The 26,225-nt window shown below is 47.6% G+C and overlaps 2 protein-coding genes across 3 annotated transcripts in view; one reads left to right on the top strand and one right to left on the bottom strand.

The window, feature by feature from the left end:
- CERS2 (ceramide synthase 2) lies at positions 1–8,722 on the top strand (the record flags this gene model as incomplete). 2 transcript variants are annotated; one of them, XM_081112724.1, is made up of 11 exons in its annotated part: positions 1–117; positions 4,830–5,003; positions 5,407–5,524; positions 5,732–5,850; positions 6,047–6,104; positions 6,218–6,268; positions 6,470–6,562; positions 6,754–6,882; positions 7,084–7,190; positions 7,315–7,468; positions 7,654–8,722. In XM_081112724.1, 10 exons carry the CDS (start codon positions 4,831–4,833, stop codon positions 7,792–7,794), a joined length of 1,143 nt encoding a protein of 380 aa, XP_080968850.1. In that variant the 3' UTR covers positions 7,795–8,722. The 2 variants fall into 2 exon arrangements, with proteins under 2 accessions (XP_080968850.1, XP_080968849.1); XM_081112723.1 differs by lacking the exon at positions 1–117 and having other exon boundaries at positions 4,798–5,003.
- Positions 8,637–26,225, bottom strand: part of SETDB1 (SET domain bifurcated histone lysine methyltransferase 1) — a 19,996-nt gene continuing 2,407 nt past the window's right edge. Inside the window, exons 4-22 of the mRNA XM_081112722.1 lie at positions 23,813–23,847; positions 23,273–23,372; positions 22,197–22,322; positions 21,834–22,035; positions 21,240–21,313; positions 19,910–20,100; positions 18,974–19,103; positions 18,108–18,339; positions 17,859–18,017; positions 16,467–17,270; positions 15,661–15,777; positions 13,597–13,766; positions 12,389–13,017; positions 11,784–11,812; positions 11,549–11,681; positions 11,103–11,268; positions 9,946–10,157; positions 9,613–9,701; positions 8,637–9,429 (exon numbers count right to left, since the gene is read on the bottom strand). Coding sequence (XP_080968848.1) covers positions 9,312–9,429; positions 9,613–9,701; positions 9,946–10,157; positions 11,103–11,268; positions 11,549–11,681; positions 11,784–11,812; positions 12,389–13,017; positions 13,597–13,766; positions 15,661–15,777; positions 16,467–17,270; positions 17,859–18,017; positions 18,108–18,339; positions 18,974–19,103; positions 19,910–20,100; positions 21,240–21,313; positions 21,834–22,035; positions 22,197–22,322; positions 23,273–23,372; positions 23,813–23,847 — 3,716 coding nt within the window. The 3' untranslated portion in view covers positions 8,637–9,311. The remainder of the gene's footprint in view (positions 9,430–9,612; positions 9,702–9,945; positions 10,158–11,102; positions 11,269–11,548; positions 11,682–11,783; positions 11,813–12,388; positions 13,018–13,596; positions 13,767–15,660; positions 15,778–16,466; positions 17,271–17,858; positions 18,018–18,107; positions 18,340–18,973; positions 19,104–19,909; positions 20,101–21,239; positions 21,314–21,833; positions 22,036–22,196; positions 22,323–23,272; positions 23,373–23,812; positions 23,848–26,225) is intronic.

Here is a 26,225-nt window from a genome sequence, read left to right on the forward strand (position 1 = left end):
AGGGGGAGGAGAGGACGGACCGAGCCAGTCCGGAGGGGCCCGGAGCGCGGAGAGGAGCGACGGAGCAGCCAGCGGCTCCCGGCCCCGCCAGCCCCGCGCCGCCGCCGCCGCCGCCGAGTGAGTGGGGACCCCGGCCCGGGACCCGGGGCGCCGCGCGCAGGGTGGGGGGGCCGCGGCCGTGGAGAAGTTGGCAGGGCCGGGGGCCGCCCCGACGCAGCTCGCGGAGAGGCCCGGCTGGGCGGAGCGGGGCCGAGGGGGAGCGGGACCGGGGCGCCGGGCGGGGCGGCGCGGGCGCGGGGCCTCCGCCGGGCGCGCTCATGGCGAGGGCCCGGGAGGGCGCGCGGCCCCAGCGCCGCCGGAGGGCAGGCGGCCGGGCGCCTCTGCGTCCCGGGACGCGCGGCCGGAGCGCGGGGAGGCCTCCGGGGCAACAGGTAGGGGCGGGAGGTGGGGCTCCGGGGCTCGGCGCTGCTGGCGGGGGGTCCGAGACCCCGGCGCCGCTGGGTGGGGGGTTAGCGAGGCCGGGGGACCCTGGGCGCGAGAGCCCCCGCCGGCAGGGCCCCGCGCGCTGGCCTGGCCCGGCCCGGACGGCTCCCGCGGCGGCAGTGGGAGGGGCGAGCAGGGTCTCGCTGCTTTTCCTTCTGGCCGGCGCCCTGTGGCCGCTCGGGAGGGCGGTCGGAGCGCCCATGTGCTTAACGGGAAACGGGAAGGAGTGGCTCAGGGAGTCCGTCCGGCCCCCCAAGGGCACGGCTCCTAGACCGTTATGGGGTGTGTGTGTGGCAGGGGTGGAGGGGGAGCCGCTGGAGAAACTGGTTTTCTGGACCGCATCTTGCTAATTGCTGGCCCCGAGGTTCTCTGGCAAGTAGGTTAATTACAGGTGTGTGGCACGAACTTTTGGCCTGAGTTTGGGGGTGTCTTTCTCACCCCACGCCAGGCTCCTGGCATCCAAACCTGGTCTCAGCCACCTGAGTTGCCAGGCCCCAGTCTGGGGGCTCTGAGAAATCTGAGGAGCCCCTCTTCCCAGAGCATCAAATCCGGGATGGTCCCCCCACATCTGTGTTGGAGGGGTCGCCATCCCACACCACAGGCCGGGTGATGGGGCCTGAATTTTTGGTGGCTGACTGCACTGGTGATGGGGCGCCTAGGGGTGAGGACTTGTCTACAGCGGCATCCTTCAGGGCCCGGCCCTGGTCATACGGTGACTCTGTTCTAAAGAGAGGCTCTTGTCTCCCTCGTACCCCGCCATCCACTCCCCGCGCTGGGGCCTCCTGCCAGCCTTCCCCCTGGGAGGAAAGGCCTGCTTGTCTCCGGTCACTGGCCTCAGGCTGGCTGCCCTTCAGCGCTGCTGCTTATCTGCCCCGTCAACCTGCCAGCCTCTCCCTGCCCCTTGGGGCTGTAGCCTTATGCAGTAGTGGGGTGTGTTGGGGCTTCTGGTGGGACAGTCTAGACAAGCTAGATTTGGGGGCCTGTACGGCAGCCCGGGGCTGTGCACCTCTTCACCCATTGCAGCCTTCTGGTTCGCTACCTGAAAGGTTTTCAACAAGGAAGACCACCCGGGTCCTCTTCCACTGCTTTCTCGCTGTGCCTCAGCTCCCGTGGAAGCCGGGAGCCTGTAGGACCCTCTCTCTTGGCCACTCTTCTCCCTGGCTGATCCGGTTATGTTTTCTTCAGTTATTCCTCCGAGCTCTGAGAGCTGGTGGGACTGTTTGCACTTGGGCCTGTGAGATTACTTTCTCGCAGACTCACTTCTGCCCTCCCAGCACGCGGGGTGTCCAAGCCCCCATGGGGACCCTCTGCCCCTTTTCATCCATCTGTGAAGGTCTGGGAGGAGGCAGTCAGAGTTGGGGCGAAGGGTGGGGACTGGGCTGAGCTGAGCTCAAGTTCCTGGTAACCCAATGCCCATGAAATCCCTGCTTTGCTGGCTCCTCTCCAGCCTGTGCCTCAGAAAGTGACATCTGTGTCTCTGTGGCAGGTGTGTGTGAGAGAGACAGACAGACAGACATCCCCCCTGCGCGTGTGCACACACACATACACCCCTGTTGTCTCCTCCTGCCTGTGGGGTGAGTGAATTCTGGGAGTGGAAAGAATATCAGTAGGTGTGATTTTTCTCTATCAGAAAATCAAGGAACTGCCCTGAGGGCCAAGAGGGCCTGGAAAAGCAGGTCGGCTCCCTCTCCTCAGTACACACCCCCCTGTCTCTTGCCCCAGCCTTTTGTTTATGGGATCCCTTGCTTGGCTTGGTGTGCTGGTGCCAAGAAGCCTCCAGGGCTGCCACCTGGGTCAGGAGACCTGTTAGCTCCGTGGGGATGTTCAGCCAGGCCAGCCTGGAGCCCCGGCTGTCTGCCCTCCCCCTCAGTCCCCATGTGGAGCTAGAAGTCCAGACCCTGCGGAGTCTGGTGTCTCTGCTGGGCAAGGTGTGTGTGTTGGGGGGAGGAGGGGATGGGATAGCGTTCCTCTGCTAATGGAAGGACTAGGCAGCAAGGGAAGGCTGTGGTCACAGAAAGCCTGGAACCCGGGTGTGGGAGAGCCCCCATTAATCCGCATCTCTGAAGGCCTGACACATCATGCTTGCTTGCTCACCGCTCACACCCGTCTTCCTGCCGCTGGAAGGAGAGAGGTATATTTGGTCCTGGGGTTGAGATAGTTGCACTGTCTGGGCAGTTGTCCTTGACCGCTGTCTGACACAGCCCTTGCCTACCTCCCCAGCTCCTCACTGTCTTTGTAGGGATGAGACTGGCAGCAGGCATTCCTGGGGCACAGGAATCGGAGAGAGGGGCTCCCCCGTCCCTGCAGGACCCCTCTGAATCTTTAATCCTCAACGTGTTCCTGTCAAGAGAAACGTCCCTGCCGGTTTCCACTGAGCAGGGTGGGGATGGGGCCCAACACTTAGGCCTGTTTCTGCCCTGGGCTGTCGATCTCACTGGAGGACAAGTTGGACTCCAAGAGACACATCAGTCAAGGGGCTGGGTCAGGCATCCTTCCTCACCTCCAGTCAGGCTGAGCAAAGGGGGGCAAGGGGAGGGGCGGAGCCAGGGGAGCCGCCACATCCTGGCATTGTCTTGATCCTTCTCTACCTTATTTTCTACCACTTTTCCTCGGAAAAAAAAGTGTGAGTGTGTGCGCGGTTGTGTGGGAAACGTTCCATTGTGGATAATTATGTTTAATTTTGTTCGGTTGAGGGCTTCCATCTCTTTAATTAAATATTTATTCTGACGAAGGTAGAGAAGGAAGGGGCTGTGCCCTCGTGAGCCGAGGCCTGGAATGTGTGTGTGTGTGTGTGTGTGTGTACATGTGAGTACGTCCGAACATGGGCACCCACGGGTGCTATCGGGGGAAGGCGGAGCTGGAGCTCCTCTGTCAGGGCTGACCTCTGATTTCATCTGAGAGGGGAGTGAGCTGGAGTGGGGACAAGAGGGTAAAGTCCTTGAGCTGGAATACCGACCCGTGACAGGCTGAGAGGGATTTCGCAAGTGCTTCTGTGGTGGGTGGGGGTGGGACAGCCGGAGGAGCGGCGGGAGGTCCAGCCCGCTCCCCTCCGCTGTGACCTGTCTGATCAGCCTCCTGCCAGGGGCACCCGCTGGTCTCCAGTTCACAGTGGAGAACCATCTCTCCACTCCCTTTCCTTCCTCCTTGGTGCCAGTGTGGGTGGCGGGGACACGCGACCACCTTCCTCCTGTGTCAGCTGTTAGTGCCAAGGCCAGCCCGTCCCGGGGTGGGGGTGGGGGATGAGGGGCAGGGAGTCTGGAAATATTGCCCGGCGTTCACTGCTCCGTCCCAAGACTGCCAGGCAGGTGTACTGGTTCCAGCATCACTGGCTCTGCAGGACCATCTTGCTGCTTCTCTCAGCTCCAAGCAGCTGCTGGCTCCTCCCGGGCCACAGACCATTCCCTTCCTCGTTCACCATGTCCAGGGGGTCCCTGCCCCTCCTCGTCACAGCGACCTTTCTCTTTCAGTGGCCGAAAGGGGGAGGCGGGGAAAGCAGCAGCTCTTTCCTGAACTGGGGGTGCTGTGACGGGCCGTTCTCTGCAGGCTAGTGTGTTATGTCGTAGGTACACCTTAATAATAGCAATAGCTTCGCATTCCACCAGAGCTCTGGGTCTGCTGTCTCGATTCTCTGGCCTCTGCAGCTTTGCCTTTACTTTGCTTCTGAAAAGACACTGCTGATAGGATTCTTCTGCTTTATGTGTAGGGAATTGGGAGGCTTGGCATGGTGTTGATCTTGTGTGCAGTAGCCCATGGATTGTCTTTGTGCTCAGCCCATTTGGGCACATAATTTTGCTTTATTCTGGCCTCTTAATTCCCCTAGGGACTATGGGTTGTAGGGAAAGGGAAGAGAAGGTTTGCTCCAGCCCTGAAATCTGTTTTTGAAGTTCCCCGGCAAGGAAGCATACAGTTGTTGTTTGGGGGGATGGGGTGGGGGTAGAGGGGGGGTGCGAGACTGGATGTGGTGGCTGGAGAATCAAGGAAGGGAAGGCCCTGACTTGACTCAGCTGGTTGGCTATAGCTCCTAGGACCAGACCCTGCCTGTCCTCCATGCTGGGATAGCAAACTGACGGGAAACCTGACATCGTTATTCTAGGGAATCAGGACTTCTTGGGGGCGGGGGTGTCGGCATTACCTTCAGTTGCTGTAAATAGTAAATGTTAGAACTGGAAAGTTATCATATCACAGATGAGGAAACTGATCTGTCCAAGGCCACATGACCAGGACCTGGGCCCAGGGCTTGAGTCTCTGCCCCCTGCCCCTTTTGTTAAACCATAAACACTGTCATCTGTTTCTCCCCCGTCGCTGCCCCCTTTAATGCCCTTTATATTCCCCCCCTCCTCACCCAGGATGCTCCAGACCTTGTATGACTACTTCTGGTGGGAACGGCTGTGGCTGCCTGTGAACTTAACCTGGGCTGATCTAGAAGACCGAGATGGACGTGTCTACGCCAAAGCCTCAGACCTCTATATCACACTACCCCTGGCTTTGCTCTTCCTCATCGTCCGATACTTCTTTGAGCTGTGAGCATACCAGCCCACCCCCGTGCCTTCCCTGGCTGCCAGCCACACCGTTGCTGGCACTTCAAGTTTGTCTCTTGCTGTTTCGTTGGCCTTAGACCCTGGTGTTCTGGCCACCCAGGTCCCTGCCTACCGTGTGTCCCCCGCTGAAGGCAGCATTGTCTTCCCGAGGGCTCAGCACCCGGGCCCTTTCTGTCAATGGCTATTTGTTCTCACCCTCCACCCGGCCCGGCCACTTGTGAACACAGGCAGCTTTGTCAGCTGTGAGCAGCCCAAGGAGGCCAGCGTGGGGATTGCCAGGAAACTGAGGCCCAGGATAAAGTCGTCTGAGCTTGCAGTCCTTTCCCCTCCCAGCTTAGGGGCTACCAAGACAGTGAGGTGCTTCTCACTCATTTCCCTCCCCCAGTTACGTGGCCACACCACTGGCCGCCCTCCTGAATGTCAAGGAGAAAACGCGGCTGCGGGCACCTCCCAACCCCACCTTGGAGCATTTCTACCTGACCGGCGGCAAGCACCCCAAACAGGTGAGCTGCGGGCCTGCCTGAGGAGTCCCTGAGTTCTAGTGGGGAGGGAAACGGACTGGGGTGGAATGTCATTTCTGGTGGGTGGAGAGATGGGAAAGCAGTGTAACAGACTTAATACAAGGTTAACCCTCGGAGGAGGTGGCGGGGTGAGGGCACTGCTGAGGTCTGAAGTGAAATGTGATGGATGGGTTTCTTCCCTCCACCCAGGCCGAGGTAGAGCTGTTGTCCCGGCAGAGTGGGCTCTCTGGCCGCCAGGTGGAGCGCTGGTTCCGCCGCCGTCGCAACCAGGACCGGCCCAGTCTCCTCAAGAAGTTCCGAGAAGCCAGGTGGGGAGGTTGGAGGAGCAGAGGAAAGCCCGATGTATCTTGCTGGGAGGGGTGGGCCGTGGCTGTGTGCAGGGCGAGATGTTGCTCAGGTGAGGTCAGTTTGGTTCTTCATGACATCCTGAGGATCTCTGGGGTATTGGAGGGTTGTGCCCTTTGCCCACCCCACTGTCCTAGCTGTTTCCGCTTCCTTTTCCAGCTGGAGATTCACCTTTTACCTGATTGCTTTTATTGCCGGCATGGCTGTCATTGTGGATGTGAGTGGGGATTACTAGGAGGTGGGGGAGTAGGGTCTTTGGCAAGGTGGTGGGGGTGGGGGGGCATAAAATTCGGGTCCCTCCTCTTTGAACCTGTCATCATCTCTCTGCAGAAACCCTGGTTCTATGACATGAAGAAAGTTTGGGAGGGATATCCCATACAGGTATGAGATGGGGTTCTGACTTCCTTATATGGGGGTGATGAGGAGAATCAGTGTAGCACAGGACTAGGATGTGATCTCTAGAACACATGCCAGAAGGGACTGGAGTTATGGTGCTAAACTCATCTCAGCTGCTAGCAGGGCTGGTGTTAGAGAGGTGACTTGGGCCCCTTATCTAATCTCTCATTCTCTCCTCTCTCCCAGAGCACCATCCCTTCCCAGTATTGGTACTACATGATTGAACTTTCTTTCTACTGGTCCCTGCTCTTCAGTATCGCCTCTGATGTCAAGCGAAAGGTGGGTCGAGGGGCTGTGCCATTAAGCCTAGAAGCCAACATGAAGCTGTGATGAGTAGCCTCGACTAGGATTTCTGGGTGCCCGGGAGGGAGCTGTGGGATATGGGGAACTACAAGTGAGGGGGAGGAAGAAGGCATAGTGGGGGCCGGGGAACAGAAAAAGGTCCCCCGGAGCCTGCGCCTTTTCTGCAGGACTTCAAGGAACAGATCATCCACCACGTGGCCACCATCATCCTCATCAGCTTCTCCTGGTTCGCCAATTACATCCGGGCGGGGACTCTCATCATGGCTCTGCACGACTCTTCCGACTACCTGCTCGAGGTCAGGCTTTCTGGGCATTTCTTCAAACTCAAGAGACCCTGGTGCAGGTTCCCCTGTCCCTCTATCTCCTTTTGGGGTTTGTGGGACATTCCTGGGACCAAGGAGGTGGGGGCACGGAGCCTGCGTGGTAACTGGGGTGTATGTGTGAATGTGTACGGGAGAGTCAGGAGCCTGTGATGACGGATGGGGCTGTCTGTGCAGTCAGCCAAGATGTTTAACTATGCCGGATGGAAAAACACCTGCAACAACATCTTCATCGTCTTTGCCATCGTCTTCATCATCACCCGACTGGTCATCCTACCCTTCTGGTGAGTAGAGGCCAGGCTCTACTCCTGTTCTCATGAAATCAGGAGTCTTGCCCCGCCCTCCCGTTTATCTCCACCTTCACCTCTTCCTTTCTGTGTTTACAATTCTCTCCCTTCCCGTTGCCAGGATCCTGCATTGCACTGTGGTGTACCCACTGGAGCTCTATCCTGCCTTCTTTGGCTATTACTTCTTCAATTCCATGATGGGAGTGCTACAGATGCTGCATATCTTCTGGGCCTACCTCATTTTGCGAATGGCCCACAAGTTCATAACTGGAAAGGTGAAAGCCCTCTCCCCATTTTATAGGCCCTACTACCCTCAACTCTAAAAACTGCCCAAACTCCCTCCCATACCAGCAACCCTCTAAAATGTGGGGCCCTGGGAAGAGCTGGAACAAGCCCGCACAGAGAGGCAGTATCTAGGGGTTTGAGGACATCAAGTAACCCTTCTTATCCCTTTCCACAGCAGGTAGAAGATGAACGCAGTGACCGGGAAGAAACAGAGAGCTCAGAGGGGGAGGAGGCTTCAGGTGGGGGAGGAGCAAAGAGCCGGGCCCTAGCCAATGGCCACCCCATCCTCAACAACAACCATCGTAAAAATGACTGAACCATTGTCCCTGCTACCCCTCAGATTAATGTGTAAAGCCAAGGAACTATCCCCACCCCTCACAGGGTCACTTTAAGCTCTGGAGAGAAAGGAGAAAGCCAGAGGAGAGTTCTTCTCTGTGCCCCCCACCCTCTGCTTGTCACCCAGTTGCCTTTAAGCCAAATCCTAACCAACCTATCCCCACGTCTCTACCTGGGGAGATTGGGTACAGCCTTTGGTAGAGGGGGACGTCTACTTCCAAGTTGTCCTTCTTATTGCTTTCAAGACCCTTCCTCAGCCCTGGGGGTGGGGATCACAAACTCACATTCCTTATCCTTCAGAATTTGGCCCTGTTTGCCTTTGACTCCCTGACCTCCAGAGCCAGGGTCGTGCCTTACTGTCCCACCTGTGGGCCCCATTCTGCCAAAGCTGGACCAAGGCTCACCTTTCTAAGCTCCCTAACTTGGACCAGAAACCAAAGCTCACTTTAACTTTTTCTTTCCGAAGATGTAAATGAACTAAGTGTAGGAGGGTACACATGACCCTTACCCTACCTCTGCCAAAAAGTGGGGGCCATACTGGGGACTGCTCAGACAGTCTTTGTGTTACTTCTCTGCCAGCTGTCCCTGTAGTCACAGGTCCAAGATCTTACTGCCTCCTTTCTCTGGCCTTGTCCCCTAGGCTAGTTGGTTTGGAGTAGAATGGCAACTAGTTCTTTTTTTTTTTTTTTTTAATTTATTAAACATTTGGGGTTTCGGTTTTAAAGCCAGAATTACAACTAGCACCTGGCATTTTAGCAATGGGACCACTTCAGACCAAAATGTACTGTTAATGGTTTTTTTTTTTTTTAAATAAAATATATTGAAGATTAAGTAAAACATGGCAACAAGTGTCTGAGACTATTAGGAATTGAGAAGGGGATCAACTAAATAAATTAAGGTAGACTTTCTCATGCTTTCCTCACAGTTACATAATTTTCTTTTTAAAATTTCACATGGCAAATAAGAAAAAGCAACAGTAGAAAAGGTAGGAGATTGACAGCTGCCCATTGGGAAGGATGGGGGGAAAACAGATCCCTCACAGAGAGACCCAGAATTGGGACTATGAAGGCCGAGAGAAAATCAAATCACAATCTTAGTTTTAACATCTTATTAAAAGACTCGAGAAATGATACAAACCATGGACAGTAAGTACACAGCCCTCATACAGGAATACAGTGTGTCAGGAGCATGAACACTTGAACTAAGGTAGGATGGGAGGGATGAGCAACAGGACGACTGAAGGGATGTCAGGCCCAGGTTAAGAGTGGTAACCTCTCCCAGCCCCCTCGGGCCTTAGTGGGTGGAGGAAGGACCCAGCCTGCTAGCACCACATTGGAAGGGATCTCCTGATCCAGAACCCCCATTTCTACCTAGGAGCTGGGGGAGTAGCTATACTGGATGGAGACTTGGGGGTCAGAGTTCAACAGGGAGGAAGACCCGGTTCCTGAGGAAAGGTCAGTCAGGAAGGGTCCGGAAGCTCAGGAAGAAGGCTGTCCTCTAAAGAAGACGCCCTCTGCACTCGATGGCCCCACAGCAGCAAAGCAGCTCCTTGCCTTCCACGCTGCCCACCTCGTAGTTGTAGTCCCAAGTAAGTTCGGTCCCAGCCCGGATTCTCCTACAAAGGAGAAAAGGATGGGGTGTGAAGACGCAGATAATCCAGGTGCCTGGGGTTATAGCGTGTGCAGGTGAAGTTGGCTCACACACGGAGAAGGGGCCCTTAGAATTTCAACAGTCCTTGCCCCTTCCCAATCCTAGGCTTCTTTTCCTACCCAATCACCCTTTCTTTACTCCCTCTTACTTGCTGGCAAAGAAGGCCACCCAAGGGAAGCGAAGATCATGAGTATCCACGAAGACATTCTGGACAAACAGGTTGGGGCTGCAACTGTGCTGTAGGTTTAATGACAGGATCAGTAAGAACCAGGGAAACAGAATCTGGCTTTGCGGGGTGAGTGAGAGTTGAGTGAAAACCTCCCCATCATAGCAGAAGTTTAGAAAGCTATCTCTTTAAGATCCTTTGAGACCAAGAATTTATAACAAGAAAAGGCAGATTTATATACTTGTGTTAAGAGCACTAGAAATTTGAGGATCATGGCATAATCCAGCATCGAGCAGGTGAGGGAAAGGGTCTTACATTAAGGTAGCGGCCCAGGTTGCCTTCAAGCTTGGCATCGATGATGTAGCAAGACTCTTCACCATCATAGAACTGGCGTGTATTCTTACGGACAGGCGCACTTTCCCCCTTTTCTGCAGATGCCATGTTGGTTGATTTAATGGCAATCCCGTGGGTTGATTTAAGAGCAAAGCCTCGGGTTGATTTTACTGCCACTTGGCGCTTCATTGGACCTAGGCAGGAAAGAGAACAGGTTCACGACCCACCCAACCCAGGATGGATAGTCTACCCCCATTTCATCCCACGCACTGCAGCTCAGGAATAGTAATAAGCTGGGACTGAGGAAAAGATTCTAAACTGCAGTTTTTCAAGCAGGATTAGATCTGCTAGATAAAGAAGCTGAGGGGAGAGTAGGGAAATGGAGAGAAGAGCGTAAGGAGACGTGAAACACTATTAACAGTTTAGCTGGGAGCCCTCCTAAAGACGTTTTAACTTTCAGGATCTGAATTTTTTTTTTTTTTTTTAGTTTCTTAAAAAAAATCCTCTACTCCTAGATGGCCAATAGGTCTATGAAATGCTTAAGGTCACTACTCATCACAGAGATGCAAATTAAAACCACAATGACACATCACCTCACACTTGTCAGAATGGCTATCACCAATAAATCAACACACAAATGTTGGTGAGGATGTGGAGAAAAGGGAACCTTTGTTCATTGTTGGTGGGACTGCAAATTGATGCAGTGACTATGGAAAACAGTATGGAGGTTCTTCAAAGAATTAAAAATAGAACTATTTTATGACCCAGCAATTGCACTTCTGGGTATTTATCTGAAGAAACCCACAACACTAATTTAAAAATGCAGCATAATTTACAATAGTCCAGATATGAAAGGAACCTAAGTGCCCATCAATAGACGACTGGATAGAGAAGATGTGATACATATATACAATGGAATATTATTACTAGGCCATTAAAAGAATTAAATCTTACCACTTGCAACAACATGGATGGACCTACAGGGTGTTATGCTAAATGGAACAAGTCAGACAAAGACAAGTACCATATGATTTCACTTATGTGGAATCTAAAGAACGAAATAAGTAAACCAGCAAAAACGCCTCTATCTCAACTTTCCTATGTTTCCTTCCAACTACCCCCCAAATGCTTCAGACTACCAGACATGTTCTTCTTGTCCTCAAAGTCATCGCCTTCAGAGCCGGAGGAGATGGTCTGGATATCATCACTGTCAACTGCTGTGGCTGAAGTCTGACCAGCAGTGGGCTTTCGGCTCGTCCCACTTTCCCCCTCACTTTCTGTGCTGCTGGACAGTGTCAAGACATCCTGGGGAGGCAGAAGAGTGAAAGGGAAGAGAGTAAACGGGGAAGGCCCCTTCACGTTCCGGCTCTTACCTAAGGTCAGGCAGAAAGGAGCTGAGATTATGGTAAGAGGAAGATTACATGTTGGATGAAGGAAAGTAAGGCAGGAAGTCAAGGCCAAAGAAGCAAGAAAAGATGTAACAGTAATTATGGTGAAGGACTTGGTGAGGTGAGGAGGATGGTCCTTCACTCAGACGCTGAAGGAAACAGGGCTGGGGTGAGGTAGTTTGGGAAAGGGCACTTACATCAGGGTGGGACTGAGCTGAGGCCAAGAGGCGTCGGCTCTGATGCATACTAGTCTTACTAGGTGGGCGGCGAAGTCCCTCAGTCTTCATGGGAGAAGGATTGTAACCATAATTTCGAGCGCTCTCAGTAACTCTGACGGGAGGGGAAGAGATGGGAGAAGTCAGGTTAATGGCTGTTTCTTTTGAAGGCTTGAGAGAAGACAGACTTGAAAACAGGTCTAAAAGAGGCACTTACATTGATACCTTGTTTCGGTCATCAGGTTCCTGGAAAAGACAGCCAGTGAAGGGTTAAATGTTTTTATGGTCCTAGGTAGTAAGTGCAACATTTAGTATTCATCTCAAATGACCTCAAAGACATTAGCCAGTGAGAAGTACACTCTCTAAAGTAAGATGTGGAGAAATGATTGCAACTCGACAGCAGCAACCATATTCTCATATTCAACCCTTTCCCATGATAAGGCATAAAATGTTCATGGAAAACACCATGGGCAGTCTTACAAGGACAAGGGACAAGTTCACTACCTGTAATGTGGTAAATTGAAGCATCGTGAAAAATAGACTTTAGATTCTTATTTCTCTAAGAGAAGCAAGCAATGACACAGATAACGTGACATAGCATTTAATTTTTAGAAATTACTTATAAACCCTTTACTTTGGGATGAATCAACCCAGCAGGTTGATTTTAAAATATTTCTTTCTTTAAATGAACACCAGGACTGTGCTGGGTGGAGAGGGGAGATAATCAGATTTGACAGAGATATCCATCAAGTAAATAACCTATGTGAAGGCTGCATTAAAGCTTTTACTGTACCAGGCACAAACACCACTGCTCGCAGTTACCTCTTTCTTGGCCTGCTTGATGTCTCCCTCATCCTTGAAGCACAGCGCTGAGGCGGAGGCCTTCTCAGCTTCCCCTTTCACTCCCCCAGCCCGGCCTTCCCCACCTTCGCTGGTCTTGAAGGATGAACGGCTATCAGAGTCAGCAAAACCACCTTCACTGACACTATTGGAGCTCAACCACGAGGCTACCTTACTCTTAGACGTCTCTTCAGAAGACGGTGGATTGCAGCTACCCATAGAGATTGACAGAGGGACAGGAAGATGCGGGGGCCCAAGGTCTGGGGGACGGGAGTCCTTGGAAGCCGTCTCAGACAACCCATTCTCCTTCTGGCCCCGGGTCTGCCGCCGAGTAGCATAGCTGCGCCACACTGAACTGGTGCTGAAGTCCTCATCCTTACAGAAGTTATCATCTGAGCTATCGTCATTGGACTCTTCGGGGTCCTCTGTACCGCTATTGCCATCTTCCTGGTCCTTCAAGTCTACACCACTGCTATCTGAGGAACAGGGGGCATCGCTCTCATATCCTTCCTTGAAGTTCTCCACGCTCTCGATATGATCCAGGTTGGCAAAGTACTCATCACCCATTTCCAGGCCCTCCTTGTCTGCAAAGTCATCCGTCAGAATTTTGCCTGGGAATGAAGAGAATTAAAGGCCTTCCAGGGTTATGCGGATGTTTTTGAAAGAATAAGGGTCATTCCAGCAATACCTAACGCACCAGCACATCAAGTCTAAATGCCTCCACTATGGTGTCTTGTTTGCCTTTGATGATACCTCCTCGCTTGTGTCTTCACTAAGAGAATATGAGAAGCTAACTGTAGTTTTAAATCTTGCTGCTTCTGCCTATTGTTCCTCTTTACTTTGTTTACCAAAAGAGGTCTCAGCTATGCTAAAAGGTCTCTGGGTGGAGTAACAGGGTAGTGTGATGTGGGAGAAAATGATACACTTGATTCTACTATCATGCCCCTTCTCTGGAACATCATCACACCCACAATTTCATCCCTTTTCACTCTTATCCTTAAGAAGCACTTTTGTCCCTCCCACATCCACCCAGACAGGCACATCACTCATATGTTCTTTACAGAAGAAAACACTGGCCACCTTTTACTCCCAGTTCAGGTGTCACGCATTTTACTCTGATGTTCAGACTTGTCTCTGATTCAATTCCCCACCATGTCCTAACTCCAGAAAGCAAATGGTTCACTACCAACCTGCATAAATACAGACAAAGGAGCCTTTGGCAATGTCATCCAGGCAGCGGATACCCCAGCCCTTGTTCTGTGTCTTGAACAGCTGTAGCCGAACCTGTAGTCCATGCTGCACCAACCGGTTTGTGCACATGTTTGGGTCACATTTGCAGCGTTTGTTACACTCATAAACTCTGGGAGGAGGATTCAATAAAATCAGTCATGACACAATCACTAGAGCATCCACTGAACTGTTATAATTCTTAAGGTATCATCATTAATGATATAATGACTAAGTGAGCAGATTTATTGAACTATACTCTTTGTTTCATTTGGGAATATAGCCCAAGGAAATAATTCCTGAGGGGGAAAAGTGATTTATACAGATAGTTATCATATTATACAGATAGTTAGTAACAGTGAATACCAGAATGCCTAACCTGGAGAAAAGCTAAGAAACTATGATGTGATGAACAAAAAGATAGATACAGAGGCAGAGAAGCATCAAACAGACTGTCAAATTACAGTGGGAAGGCTGGGGAGTGTTGTGGGGCGGGGAGGTTAGAGATCAACCTAATGACTTGTAGGCATACATATAAGCATAACCAATGGACACAGACACTGGGGGCGTGGGGTGAGGGCATGTGCTGGGGGTAGGGGAAGCCGGGGGAAGGTCAATGGGGGAAAATAAAAAGGAGACATATGTACTACTATCTGTAATACTTTAAACAATAAAATAAAATTTTTAAAAAAGGTTTATAATGTAAAAAAAAGAAACTGATGTGAACATAGATTAAGAGCCATTAAAATAAGTGGATAAGCTATGTCAATTTGCAGAATAGATGCATAAAATAAAGATGTATGAGAAGAGCAGAAGCCAATTTAATAGATACTGAAAGGGAGTCAAGAGGAGGAACTGGTACTAAAGTTCACTAGATCTTTTCATTCTTCTATTCCAGCGGTCCTCAACCTGTGGGTTGCGACCCCTTTGGGGGGGTCGAACGACCCTTTCACAGGGGTCGCCTAAGACCACTGGAAAAACACATATATAATTACATATTGTTTTTGTGATTAATCACTATGCTTTAATTATGTTCAATTTGTAACAATGAAATTAGGGGTCACCACAACATGAGGAACTGTATTAAAGGGTCGCGGGATTAGGAAGGTTGAGAACCACTGTTAATTCAGTGAAAATTTATTAAACACCAAGAGCTGTGCTAGACAGTAGCGACACAGCAGAAAACATCATAACCTCAGTCAGGAAGCTCATATTCTATACCTAGCTTAAGGAATTTAACAACTATTTTAAAAATAAACTATTGAAGTTAATTAGATCTAGCAATTATCATCATTAATGGAAGCTTCATATGGCTGGAAAAGCTGAATTTCACTCAGACCTGTAACTCCTCTGGTCTTCCATCTCAGTAAAAAAGCCCCAATTTAGTTGCTAAAGTAGAAAATTTAGGAACTGTCCTTGATTCTGCCCCTTCCCTACCCCACTTCATAGTCTATCTACCAAGTTCTGTAGCTCTACCTCCAAATGTACCCCAAATCTATCCTCTTTCACCTCTACTACACTTCCATGTTAGTACCAGCAACCACCTCTCTCTTATATTTTCCAACTGGGCTTCCAAATTTTTCTTTTGCTGCCCTAAAACCTATTTTCTAGACAGAAGCCAGAGTAATCTTCGAAAGGCAAGTCAGATCATTTGACTCCTTAAAAATCTCCAGCACCTTCCTATTGCACCATGAATTTGACCATCATTTTTATTGATTTACAAAGTCCTAAGTAATCAAGTCTCTGCCTTCTTTTCCTCTCTGAATACATTTCATTTGCCAGAGCAAGCCGTAATCTGCTAGGACATTCATACAGCTATAAAATTAAGATCACCTTTGATTGCAACAGAAAATTTCAAGGGAAGTCCAAGGAAGTAATATGTGCTGGAATTTTAGTAAATGAGATTCAACTGATAAAATAAATGCCTGTTTCAGTTATTCCATTTTTGGTTCAATTTTTAGAATTCTGATGGTTTCTACAAGAATAGAAAATCAAGAGCATGCTCCTCACTTTCCCCTGATACTTACCCTGTGGGCAAACACTCTTCTAGTCTCTTGTTCTGGTAGCCAGAGTTAGGGTTGATTTGGCCGCCTGGGGTGCAGGCTGTAGCCTGGATAGTTAGCTGATGGCAGGCACACTTGGACCTACAGAAGATAGAAGGGTAAGATAGGTAGAGCTGTGAGACTTCCTTTAAAACCAAGAAGTACTAATAAATGAATGGCGCCGAAACCGGTTTGGCTCAGTGGATAGAGCGTCGGCCTGCGGACTGAAAGGTCCCAGGTTCGATTCCGGTCAAGGGCATGTACCTGGGTTGCGGGCACATCCCCAGTGGGGGATGTGCAGGAGGCAGCTGATCAATGTTTCTCTCTCATCGATGTTTCTAACTTTCTATCTCTCTCCCTTCCTCTCTGTGAAAAATCAATAAAATATATTTAAAAAAAAAAAAAAAAAAAAAAAATAAATGAATGGCGATAGAATAGTAAAATTTCATTTTCTTCCCTCATATATGTAAATGAGAAAAGAAAAGACCGAGTAAGAAGATGACTGTGAGAGTAAGATAAAAAGAGAATGAAACGAAGTGGCAACTGGAGAAAAGTAAGGGAAGAGGAGAATCAGAGAAAGAAACAAACACAAGACACATGTACCCAGGGTCACGCAGTGGGGCCACGTCCACCCCAGCATCTCTATTACATAGCCCCACGGAGACGTTGAGGCAGGAGCTCCAGCCGAGGGCGAAGGTAAAGGGAGACGGGGAAAGGAGTGCAGACATAAGGCAGAGAAAGGTGGAAAGAAAGGCAACCATAGCAGGGTCAGCAATACCCCACCAACTCACTTGTCCCGGCACCCATCCGTGCATTCACAGCCAACCAGAAATTCAGGGCCTGTGTTAATGAAAACACCCTTGCCCGGGATTCGTTCCTTGCTGTAGGCCACCTGCGGTGGAGGAGTTGTGTCAATCTCATTGACACAGGATAGGGGAACATCTTCTTTCCCATAGGTGATGTCCAAAATGTAGTAAAAAGGCTTATAGGGCTGAAACTTCCGGTCCACAAGAACATATGGATCCAAACAGAACATCTCCAGGAAGAGGAAGTTACAGCCAGTCTCAAAAAGGTAGCGTTCGATCTCCTGCATTGTCCGAAGGCAGAGGCCACAGGGTGTCTTATAGATAACATGAAAGCCCATCTTGCGGTTAACTCGGCGCCGGGCGGTCATCCTCCGGAAGTCATACAGCAGTGGGACTAGCAGAGGGTTCTTGCCTCGGTACTGCTCACTTCTTATAGGTCTGACTCGAGACAGACAAGTGTAGCTGCAGACATGAGGTAAATAGAAAAGCTTCTCCATGGGGGCGCGGTAGGAGGGCTCTGCCGGGGCCCGCTCCAGCATGCCATGGAAGGCTGGGAGGGCTGTGGATGCTGGGAGGACTGTGGAGACTGGGAGGACTGTGGTTACTGGGAGGACTGGAAGGACTGTGGATGCTGGGAGGACTGCTGATGCTGGGAGGACTGGAAGGACTGCTGATGCTGGGAGCGCTGGAAGGACTGTGGATGCTGGGAGGGCTGGAAGGACTGTGGATGCTGGGGATGCTGGTGGTGCTGAGGGTGCTGGCGCAGAAGCTGTTGAGCCTAAAGGTGATCTGCAAATGAGATGCAACAGATCAGGTAAGAATGCAACAGGATCTCTCTGTTAAGTAATTATCCCTGAAGCTAGATGGCACAAGAAAGTCAGATTTTTCCCTTGCCTTCCCAAAAAACCTGGACAAGGAAACACCCTGGTTACTCTTCACTGACTGAGAATATCTCTATTTCAACAGTGTATATACCCTTTCTTAAAAGTTTTTTTTGCCTGTGAATTATGGAAGTAGAGTCCAGTCTTCTACCAATGCTTTCTTTCCTGCCATGTGTCCTATAAATGACCTTATTAACTCTCACAATGCAAGGAAAGTGGCTGTACCGTGCCCTTTTTATGAACCAATGATGCCATCACATTTAATGAGAAGTTTTAACAAATGACTTTCTGGTGATTCTGTATTTCTAGGCACCCAGTGTCTAATTCAGTTATTTTTATATTTAGTTTCCTGGAAATTTCCAAGGTTAAAAACTTTCTTTTCAAATCCAAACTCCTCACCATCATAACCCCTTGGAGCCAAGGAACCTCCCTTCCTGTGACTACTCAGTCCACACTGTACCTCCTTGCCCCCACCAAGGGCCTGAGATTTTCTCACCTGTATGTCTGGCTGATTCCAGGTTTCCCACCAGGGGCATTCTCACTGAGTGAAGGAGACGTAGGGGAGGAATGACCAGAGCCCACAGATCCTAGCCGCAAAGAGGTGCTCTTTTTGGCTACCTGCTTCCGTGACTGGGCAAGCTGGCTTTCCAAGCTTCTAGGAGATTAGAGAAGAGATGATATGATGAAAGATACAGAAAATATGAAATATGAAACTAGCAAGAAAAAAAAAAGGAATAGCACTCACTCAGTGTCACCTGCCGGGGGTGACAGAGGTGGAGCAGGTGGGGCAGGCGGAGTGAGTGTAACAGGTGGGACAGCGGTAGCAGGTGGGATGGGGGTAGCAGGTGGGACGGGTGTAGTAGCAGATGGGGCAGGTGGGGCTGTAGGCTGAGGCAGCTCCGTTGGCTTAAACTGGGTTCCAGTGCTGGTTAGATCCTGGGTGTACTGGACCACAGGGCCTTTGCTCCTCACAGCACCTACAGGAAAAATGAAAGTTACCATTGAGAAGATGACAGCTGTCACTTGTACTTGTGCACACACCTGACCCTCAATTTATATTAATATAAAAAAGCATAAATGGAAACATTCTGATTAAGTGCTAAGACTGTCAGTTCCCAATATTTATACCAATGGGTGGGAATACTGGCATAAACTGGCTTTGACTTAATAACCTGCCTAAGACGATTTATGTTAGTAACTGTTATATTTTGGTGAAAACTTTCAAAAATGCATCCATTGGTCAACTAATGTAGTCAGGAAAAATCAACCAAAGCATGCCAGGAACATATAAAAGCAAAAATATTTTAGGCTTTAAGAAAGTTGACCCTAGATAACAAAAAGCAGTTATCCTCATGTAAGAGGTCACTAATACCCCTAACCTAAGCCAGTTGTTTCAGACTTTTATGTGGTTGTTTAGAACGAATCAGAGCCACAGCATGTGGAGGCGACACCACAAATCCATCACCACTACTGCAAATAACTCAGGGCACACGTCCTGTTTCCAATGAGTCAGGAGTGTCATCCTGGTAAACAAAGGATAGCCACGGTCTATAATCACCTTTGCTGGTGTGTCCCATTCCACCCTCTCCCAGGGTATCTTTCTGGATATACCCATATTTGGACGTGTCCTGAACTGCCCCCCTTGCTTCTTTTCCAATGTAGAGGCCGAGGATGTCTTCATGCTGAACATGGGCTCCAGCCGTGTAGAGCCTCGATAGATCCATTCACATCTTTTGTCATCCTGAGGGATCGGGAGGCAGGGAGGGAGAGAACAGGTTAAAGGCTAGATCTACCCTGCCATTTGTGGAGAATATATGTCATGTGTCTCCTTGGGGAAATCTCCCTGATGAGCCCCAAATTCCTTATCTGGTCAATAAACTTAGGTGCTGGGCTCCATGATAAGGCATTAGAAACATAAGGAAGAAAAACATGTTCCTTGTTTATAAGACATTTCAGGAGCAACAGATGTTTTTACTAAGTATGAGAATCACTATCAGGATCATAAGGCCTGAGGAACAAAATGCTGGGATAGCTCAGAGGAGAAATATAATCCTAAGGAAGGCATGAGAGGGGAGAAAAGAATGGGTATAGAAGACCTAAGAGTTAAGTTGGGCCTCGAAAGATCATGGACCTTGAAAAGTCAACAAGACTTCCAATTCCAATTCCTTGATCCTTCCTTCTCTGTCCCATCATGCTACCAAACCCTAACCATGGACAAATGAAACTGCCTGCTTGCTCTGTACCTACATGCATTGTGACTGTTCCTAGAGAAGAAGAAACAAATAAAAACAAAAAAACAAAACAAAAAAAACAAAACCAAAAACCAACCATACAGATTAGTGTCATAATTAAATTCAGGGAATTTATTTTCAACCATTCACAGAGGAACAAAAAGAAGGACAAAGTAAATTTTGATCAAAATAGTGAGGACAGATAGGAGAATAAGAAAGGAAAAACATGAAGTTTTACAAAGTCATCCTCATTATTGCCTTTTATGCTCCCCCAACCCACCCAACTCCTGCCTCAAAAACTAGGGAAGAGCAGTACCAGGAAGAGGATGCGGACGAGGCTGCCGTCCACCTCCTCGACGCGGGACTTCCACCACGTGCCCTCCCACTCAGTCTTGATGAGCTGGCCGCTCTTGAGCAGCACCATGGGCCGGTTGGGGTACGCCGTGATGTACTCCTCAATGAAGTCTCGGCAAGAGACGTCTTCTATGTCCTCCCAAGTCTTTTTCACTGTCCCAAGGAAGAAGTGGGACTGAGAGAGGGCATGTAGGGCATGTCTTGGTAAGAAAAAATGATTGGCAAGGAGATGTTTGGTATTTTTTAAGTTGGGAGGATAGAAAAATAAATGAAAACATAACCTTAAGGGAAACAAAGCTAAGATCACTTAGAAGTATTGAACCTAATGGGTAAATGCTCATATAAATCAAGTGAATACTAAATAAGCAATATATAAACACAGGCAAGTCATTCGTTTTTTTATGAAGTGGATGTTTCTGCTTACGAAAATTCAAGTGAAAATTCTTGCTAACTTGGTATGTCTAGAAGTAAACTAAAAAACGATCAGGTGGCATTATGAAATTGATTTAAAGAAATGTATCCTTCCTTCTTATTCTCTATCAGGCTTTTAAGGGGTCCTGAGTGCATTTACTGCCTTGTTATGCGGAAACACAGCAGTGTCAGTTGACTCTTCTGTGAGAGCTTGTACCCAAACCCGAGCCACAAGTACAGAGGACACCATGAAGTCCCATCTCACACAACTTCTGTAGAGCACTGAGCAGCCTACAGATGTGCACACAGTAGCTGAAGTATGAGCCTAGGGAAGAAGTGAGACTAACATCTTCTCAAACCTAAATTACCTAGAAATGAAATCAAAACACATCTACAATATGACTGTCCATCCAAGTCAGTCGTGATCTTCCAGTGTCTCCCCTCTTTGGTTACAAAGACCCATCACTGGAGATGAACAAATAAAACTTTATCTCCCGCCCTAGCCGGTTTGGCTCAGTGGATAGAGCGTTGGCCTGCGAACTGAAAGATCCCAGGTTTGATTCCGGTCAAGGGCACACGCCCGGGTTGTGGGCACGATCCCCAGTGGGGGACTTGCAGGAGGCAGCCGATCCATGATTTTCTCTCCATCGCGGATGTTTCTATCTCTCTCTCTCCCCCTCCCTTCCTCTCTGAAATCAATAAAGATATATTAAAAAACAAACACAAAAAATAAACTATCTCCCGAAGGACTTTAATCAAACTTATGTTCTTTCTGAGATAGAAGCAACAAAAACACTAGGACTTCTCAACTGGTTGTCCTTAAAAGAAATACAAGGTAGAGGAAGATGAATAGAACTAAGGGAGAAAGGAGGGACACTCACGTGGCCGACAAATGGGATACAATTCTGACTGTGTGACGTAGGAAGCGTAGCCATCATCAAAGAAAATGAGAAATCTGTAAGGAAAGAGTGATAGTGGAAAGATGAGGGAATTATATTTAACACGGCCTACAGGCATTATCTTAGCCTAGCTCCCACCTCAGGGAAGATGTTCCAGTCTACTACTTCCTTCCTGTTATTCTTTCTTCCCACCCCAAGAGTTAAGAATTTTCTTCATCTAACCAATATATCCCCACTTTCCCAAAAGCGATTTATTCTAGTTCTACTATCAGATTCCTATTCAGAAAACCATTTTGTCTCCACTTTATTTCTTCCTCCTATATGATTCCCTATTCCCCTACTAACCATCAATCAATCCTGATTACTCTCTTACAAGTTTTCTCAAGGAAAGAAAACAAAAAGAACAAAAAGGAGAAAGAAATCACCCACATGACTCCCGTGGCAAAGAAAAAGAAGGACTTTTTGGCCACTGGGGATTAAGAGCACAAAGGCTAATTGTGAGATCTGGATTATGACTTGAACAGGACAGATGCTGTGCTCCCGGCCTCTGCTCCCTTTACAATCCCGTCTAGGTACCTGAGCTTGTTTTTGACGTTTGGTGTCTCGGCTACAATGCCAGCATAGAGCCAGACCTGATTCCCATCTTTGTATTTGGCCACCACTCGACTGCCCACATACAGTTTGTCAGCAGGAGGATGGTAATCATAGGCAATATGGTTCCCCGACAGTAGACTCTTTCCTTTGTTGTCGAATTTCACCTTGTACTTCTTTCCTGGCCCTGAGTAAAAGGGAAAGATAAACAAAAGTTAAAAAACCCACCAGTTTCTGTGTAAATCCTGGCTGCTGTGCGAGACAAAAGGCAAGGCTGAGGGGAAGAGAAACCATCAGCAATGGAAACCTGCAGGTTGTTCCTTAGTTCTTCCTCTAGCTTGAACATACCAACTGTCTGGATGGCAATAAGTGTGCCTTTGTGCCATGTCTTAGTTCTCTTCTTGCCCAGAATGCGCATGCTGACTATCAGGTCACCATCTTTGCTCAGTTCTCCAGACATTTGACTCAAGGCTCCTATGGAAGAAAACAAAGTTGTTCTAAAGCAGCGGTTCTCAACCTGTGGGTCGCGACCCCTTTGGGGGGGGGGGTCGAACGACCCTTTCACAGGGGTCGCCTAAGACCATCAGAAAACATATATAATTACATATTGTTTTTGTGATTAATCACTATGCTTTAATTATGTTCAATTTGTAACAATGAAAATACATCCTGCATATCAGATATTTACATTACGATTCATAACAGTAGCAAAATTACAGTAATGAAGTAGCAACGAAAATAATTTTATGGTTGGGGGTCACCACAACATGAGGAACTGTATTAAAGGGTCGCAGCATTAGGAAGGTTGAGAACCACTGTTCTAAAGAAATATGGCATAGACTGGAGAGAGAATGAAAAAGTAAAGGGGGTAGCAGGGTAATCAGGGAAAACGGGATAGTCTCTGACCCTTAGCCATTTTTGCTGCTCTCTTGGTCAAGGGTGGAAACATAAAACATAGCTGACAACTGTAATGCTAACAGGAAAAACTCTAACTGAAAGTCACATGTAATTCAAGAACATTTCACTTTAACCAACTGTTTACAACTCATTAATAACATTAACCACCACTCATTAAATAAGAAGCATTTATAAAACATTTTCCTGTAACAAACCCATTCTACAAGCAAAACGTCTCTCAGACTGCTTCTCTCTGATCTCTATCTGGAAGAAGTACCCATGAGGATGAGTTAAAAAATTATTCAGATAAAGCCATTACACACTGGCAAAACGGCAGGCAAAACACTTAAGCAGACAGCAAGGAAAAACAAAATCACAAATAATCTTATATTGACTTGTATAGCCTGAGGTGTTAAAAGAACCCAAAAGAGGTGGAGAAGGATTCTGAAGCTAAAAAAAGCCAGTTATCCATGAAATCTCTATAGGAATTCACCCCCACTGATACTGCAGTACTTCCTGACCCTAACCTTTATGTGGATCCTGGGAACTGCTCTTCTTGTTGACAGCATCCATGAACTTCTGGACATCTTGAGCCGACTTTCTTAAGGCAGCCATTGCTTCACGGAGCTGTAAGGAAGGGGATGAGGGAAATAAGTTTTGAAACAGCAGCATCGGTTAGAAATAATTTTAAAATAAGAAGTAACTTGTTTTTCAAAAAAACCCAAAAAATAGAATTAGCTGTATTTGGAAACTTATGGTTACTTTATCAGGCAAAACTGCTTTCTTACAAATCTGGTTCAGAAATCAGCTTTAGGAAGCTTTCCTTGATTTATCTCACCTAGCTGAGCGCTGCCAAATTCTACATTCATATCGCAATCAGTGCACGCTCTCTAAGTAATCTCTTTTGCTTTCTAATAACGTCTATATTCGGCCACCGCTGCAACAACTGAGGCTGATTACAGGGTGACTGATTCTATGTCGATGGCTGAACTAACAGAAGAGTCAGGCTAAAAGTTTCTCCCATTTTCATGTTATCTTTTACCCTTCCCCTACCCATTCTAACTTACCTTCTGGTCTTTTGGGGTTCTGCTTCCAGCATCACCTATGGATGAGAAAAACGCTAGTGAGTGTAGGATACTTACACACAAGAATTTTCAAGAAACCAAGAACTAAGCTACTTAAAAGCATTATCATAGAAGTATCATCAGTAACAACTGCAAAGTAGATACAGAGCTACAAATATGTAAAAGTATCAAAAGGGTCCAGAGAGATACAGGGTAAATTGATGATAGTGTTTACCTGGGGTAAAGTACTGTGACAAGTGGTAATCTATATTAATTTGGGTTTTCACTGTAGATTTGTATTTTTATAACAATAATTTACTTATGGATTATTTGAATGACTGAAAAATGAAATGTGATAAAAGCATTAAGCAAAAGTATTTATTTTTGAATAGTGTTGTACAACCGAACTTTCTGCTATGATAGAACTATTCTATATTTGCACTGTCCAATCTATTAACATGTGGCTACTAACCAAATGAAATGCAGCTAGTGCATCTGAGGAAATAATTTTTAAATTAATTTTTTAAAAATATATTTTATTGCCGAAACCGGTTTGGCTCAGTGGATAGAGCAGTGATAGTGAACCTTTTGAGCTCAGTGTGTCAGCATTTTGAAAAACCCTAACTTAACTCTGGTGCCGTGTCACATATAGAAATGTTTCTATATTTGCAACCATAGTAAAACAAAGACTTACATTTTTGATATTTATTTTATATATTTAAATGCCATTTAACAAAGAAAAATCAACCAAAAAAATGAGTTCGCATGTCACCTCTGACACGCAGGTCATAGGTTCGCCATCACTGGGATAGAGCGTCAGCCTGCAGACTGAAGGGTCCCAGGTTTGATTCCGGTCAAGGGCATGTACCTTGGTTGCAGGCGCATCCCCAGTAGGGAGTATGCAGGAGGCAGCTGATCGATGTTTCTCTCTCATCGATGTTTCTAACTCTCTATCCCTCTTCCTTCCTCTCTGTAAAAAATCAATAAAACATATTTAAAAAAAAAATCAATGGAAAAGTATCCTTGAGTGAGGATTTAAAAAAAAAGAAGTTTAGCCAAAACCGGTTCGGCTCAGTGGATAGAGCGTCGGCCTGCGGACTGAAGGGTCCCAGGTTCGATTCCGGTCAAGGGCATGTACCTGGGTTGCGGGCACATCCCCAGTAGGAGATGTGCGGGAGGCAGCTGATGGATGTTTCTCTCTCATCGATGTTTCTAACTCTCTATCTCCTCCCTTCCTCTCTGTAAAAAATCAATAAAATATATTTAAAAAAAAAAAAGAAGAAGTTTAATTCAGCCCTGGCCTGATACAGCAAGGTTGCAGGTTTGATCCCCAGTCAGGGCACATACAAGAAGCAACTAACAAGTGCATAAATAAGTAGAAAGAAAAGTCAATGTCTCTCTCTCATATTAACAAAAAAAGTGTTTAATCCAGTGGATTTTAATATATTCACAAGGTTGTACAACCCACTTCACTAATTCCAAAACATTTTCATCACCCACAAAAGAAAACCCACTAACGAGTATTAAGTTTCCTTATTGGGGTGATGAAAATACCAACTATATTTTTATATCCTAGCAAAAAATAATCCTACTTACTATAAAGATATAGAAATTAAGACAGTGTGGTGCCAGTATAAAGACAGTCATTTAGATCAATGTAACAAAATAGATGTTCACATATAAGGCCAGTTGATTTTTGACAAGGGTACCAAAAGAGTAGTCTTTTCAACAAATGGTGGTGGAACTGGATAGCCATAAGCAAAATAAACAAACCACCCTCAACCCTACTAAAGAATTTTTACTCTTTAAAAGACACCATTAAGAAAATAAAGAGCCCTAACCAGTTTGGCCTGCGGACTGAAGGGTCCCGGGTTCGATTCCAGTAAAGGGCACATGCCTGGGTTGCAGGCTCAGTCCCCAGTGTGGGGCATGCAGGAGGCAGCTGATTAATGATTCTCTCTCATCATTTTTTTAAAAAAAATATATTTTATTGATTTTTTTACAGAGAGGAAGGGAGAGAGATAGAGAGTTAGAAACATCGATGAGAGAGAAACATCAATCAGCTTCCTCCTGCATATCTCCCACTGGGGATATGCCCGCAACCAAGGTACATGCCCTTGACCGGAATCGAACCCGGGACCCTTCAGTCCGCAGGCCGACGCTCTATCCACTGAGCCAAACCGGTTTTGGCTCTCTCTAATCATTTTTGTCTCTCCCTCTCCCCTCTCTGAAATCAATAAAAATATATTTAAAAAAAGATATTTTTTAAAAAAGAACATATTTGAGAGAAAGTTTGTAAAAGGTATCTGATAAATGAATTACACCTAAAGTATATTCTAAGTCAATAATAAAAAAACAAACAACCTAACTTCGTTTTGTTTTTTTAGAATATTTTGATTTCAGAGAGGAAGAGAGA

This window comes from Myotis nattereri (assembly GCF_964212035.1).
Source record: "Myotis nattereri genome assembly, chromosome: 18".
NCBI lineage: Eukaryota > Metazoa > Chordata > Mammalia > Chiroptera > Vespertilionidae > Myotis > Myotis nattereri.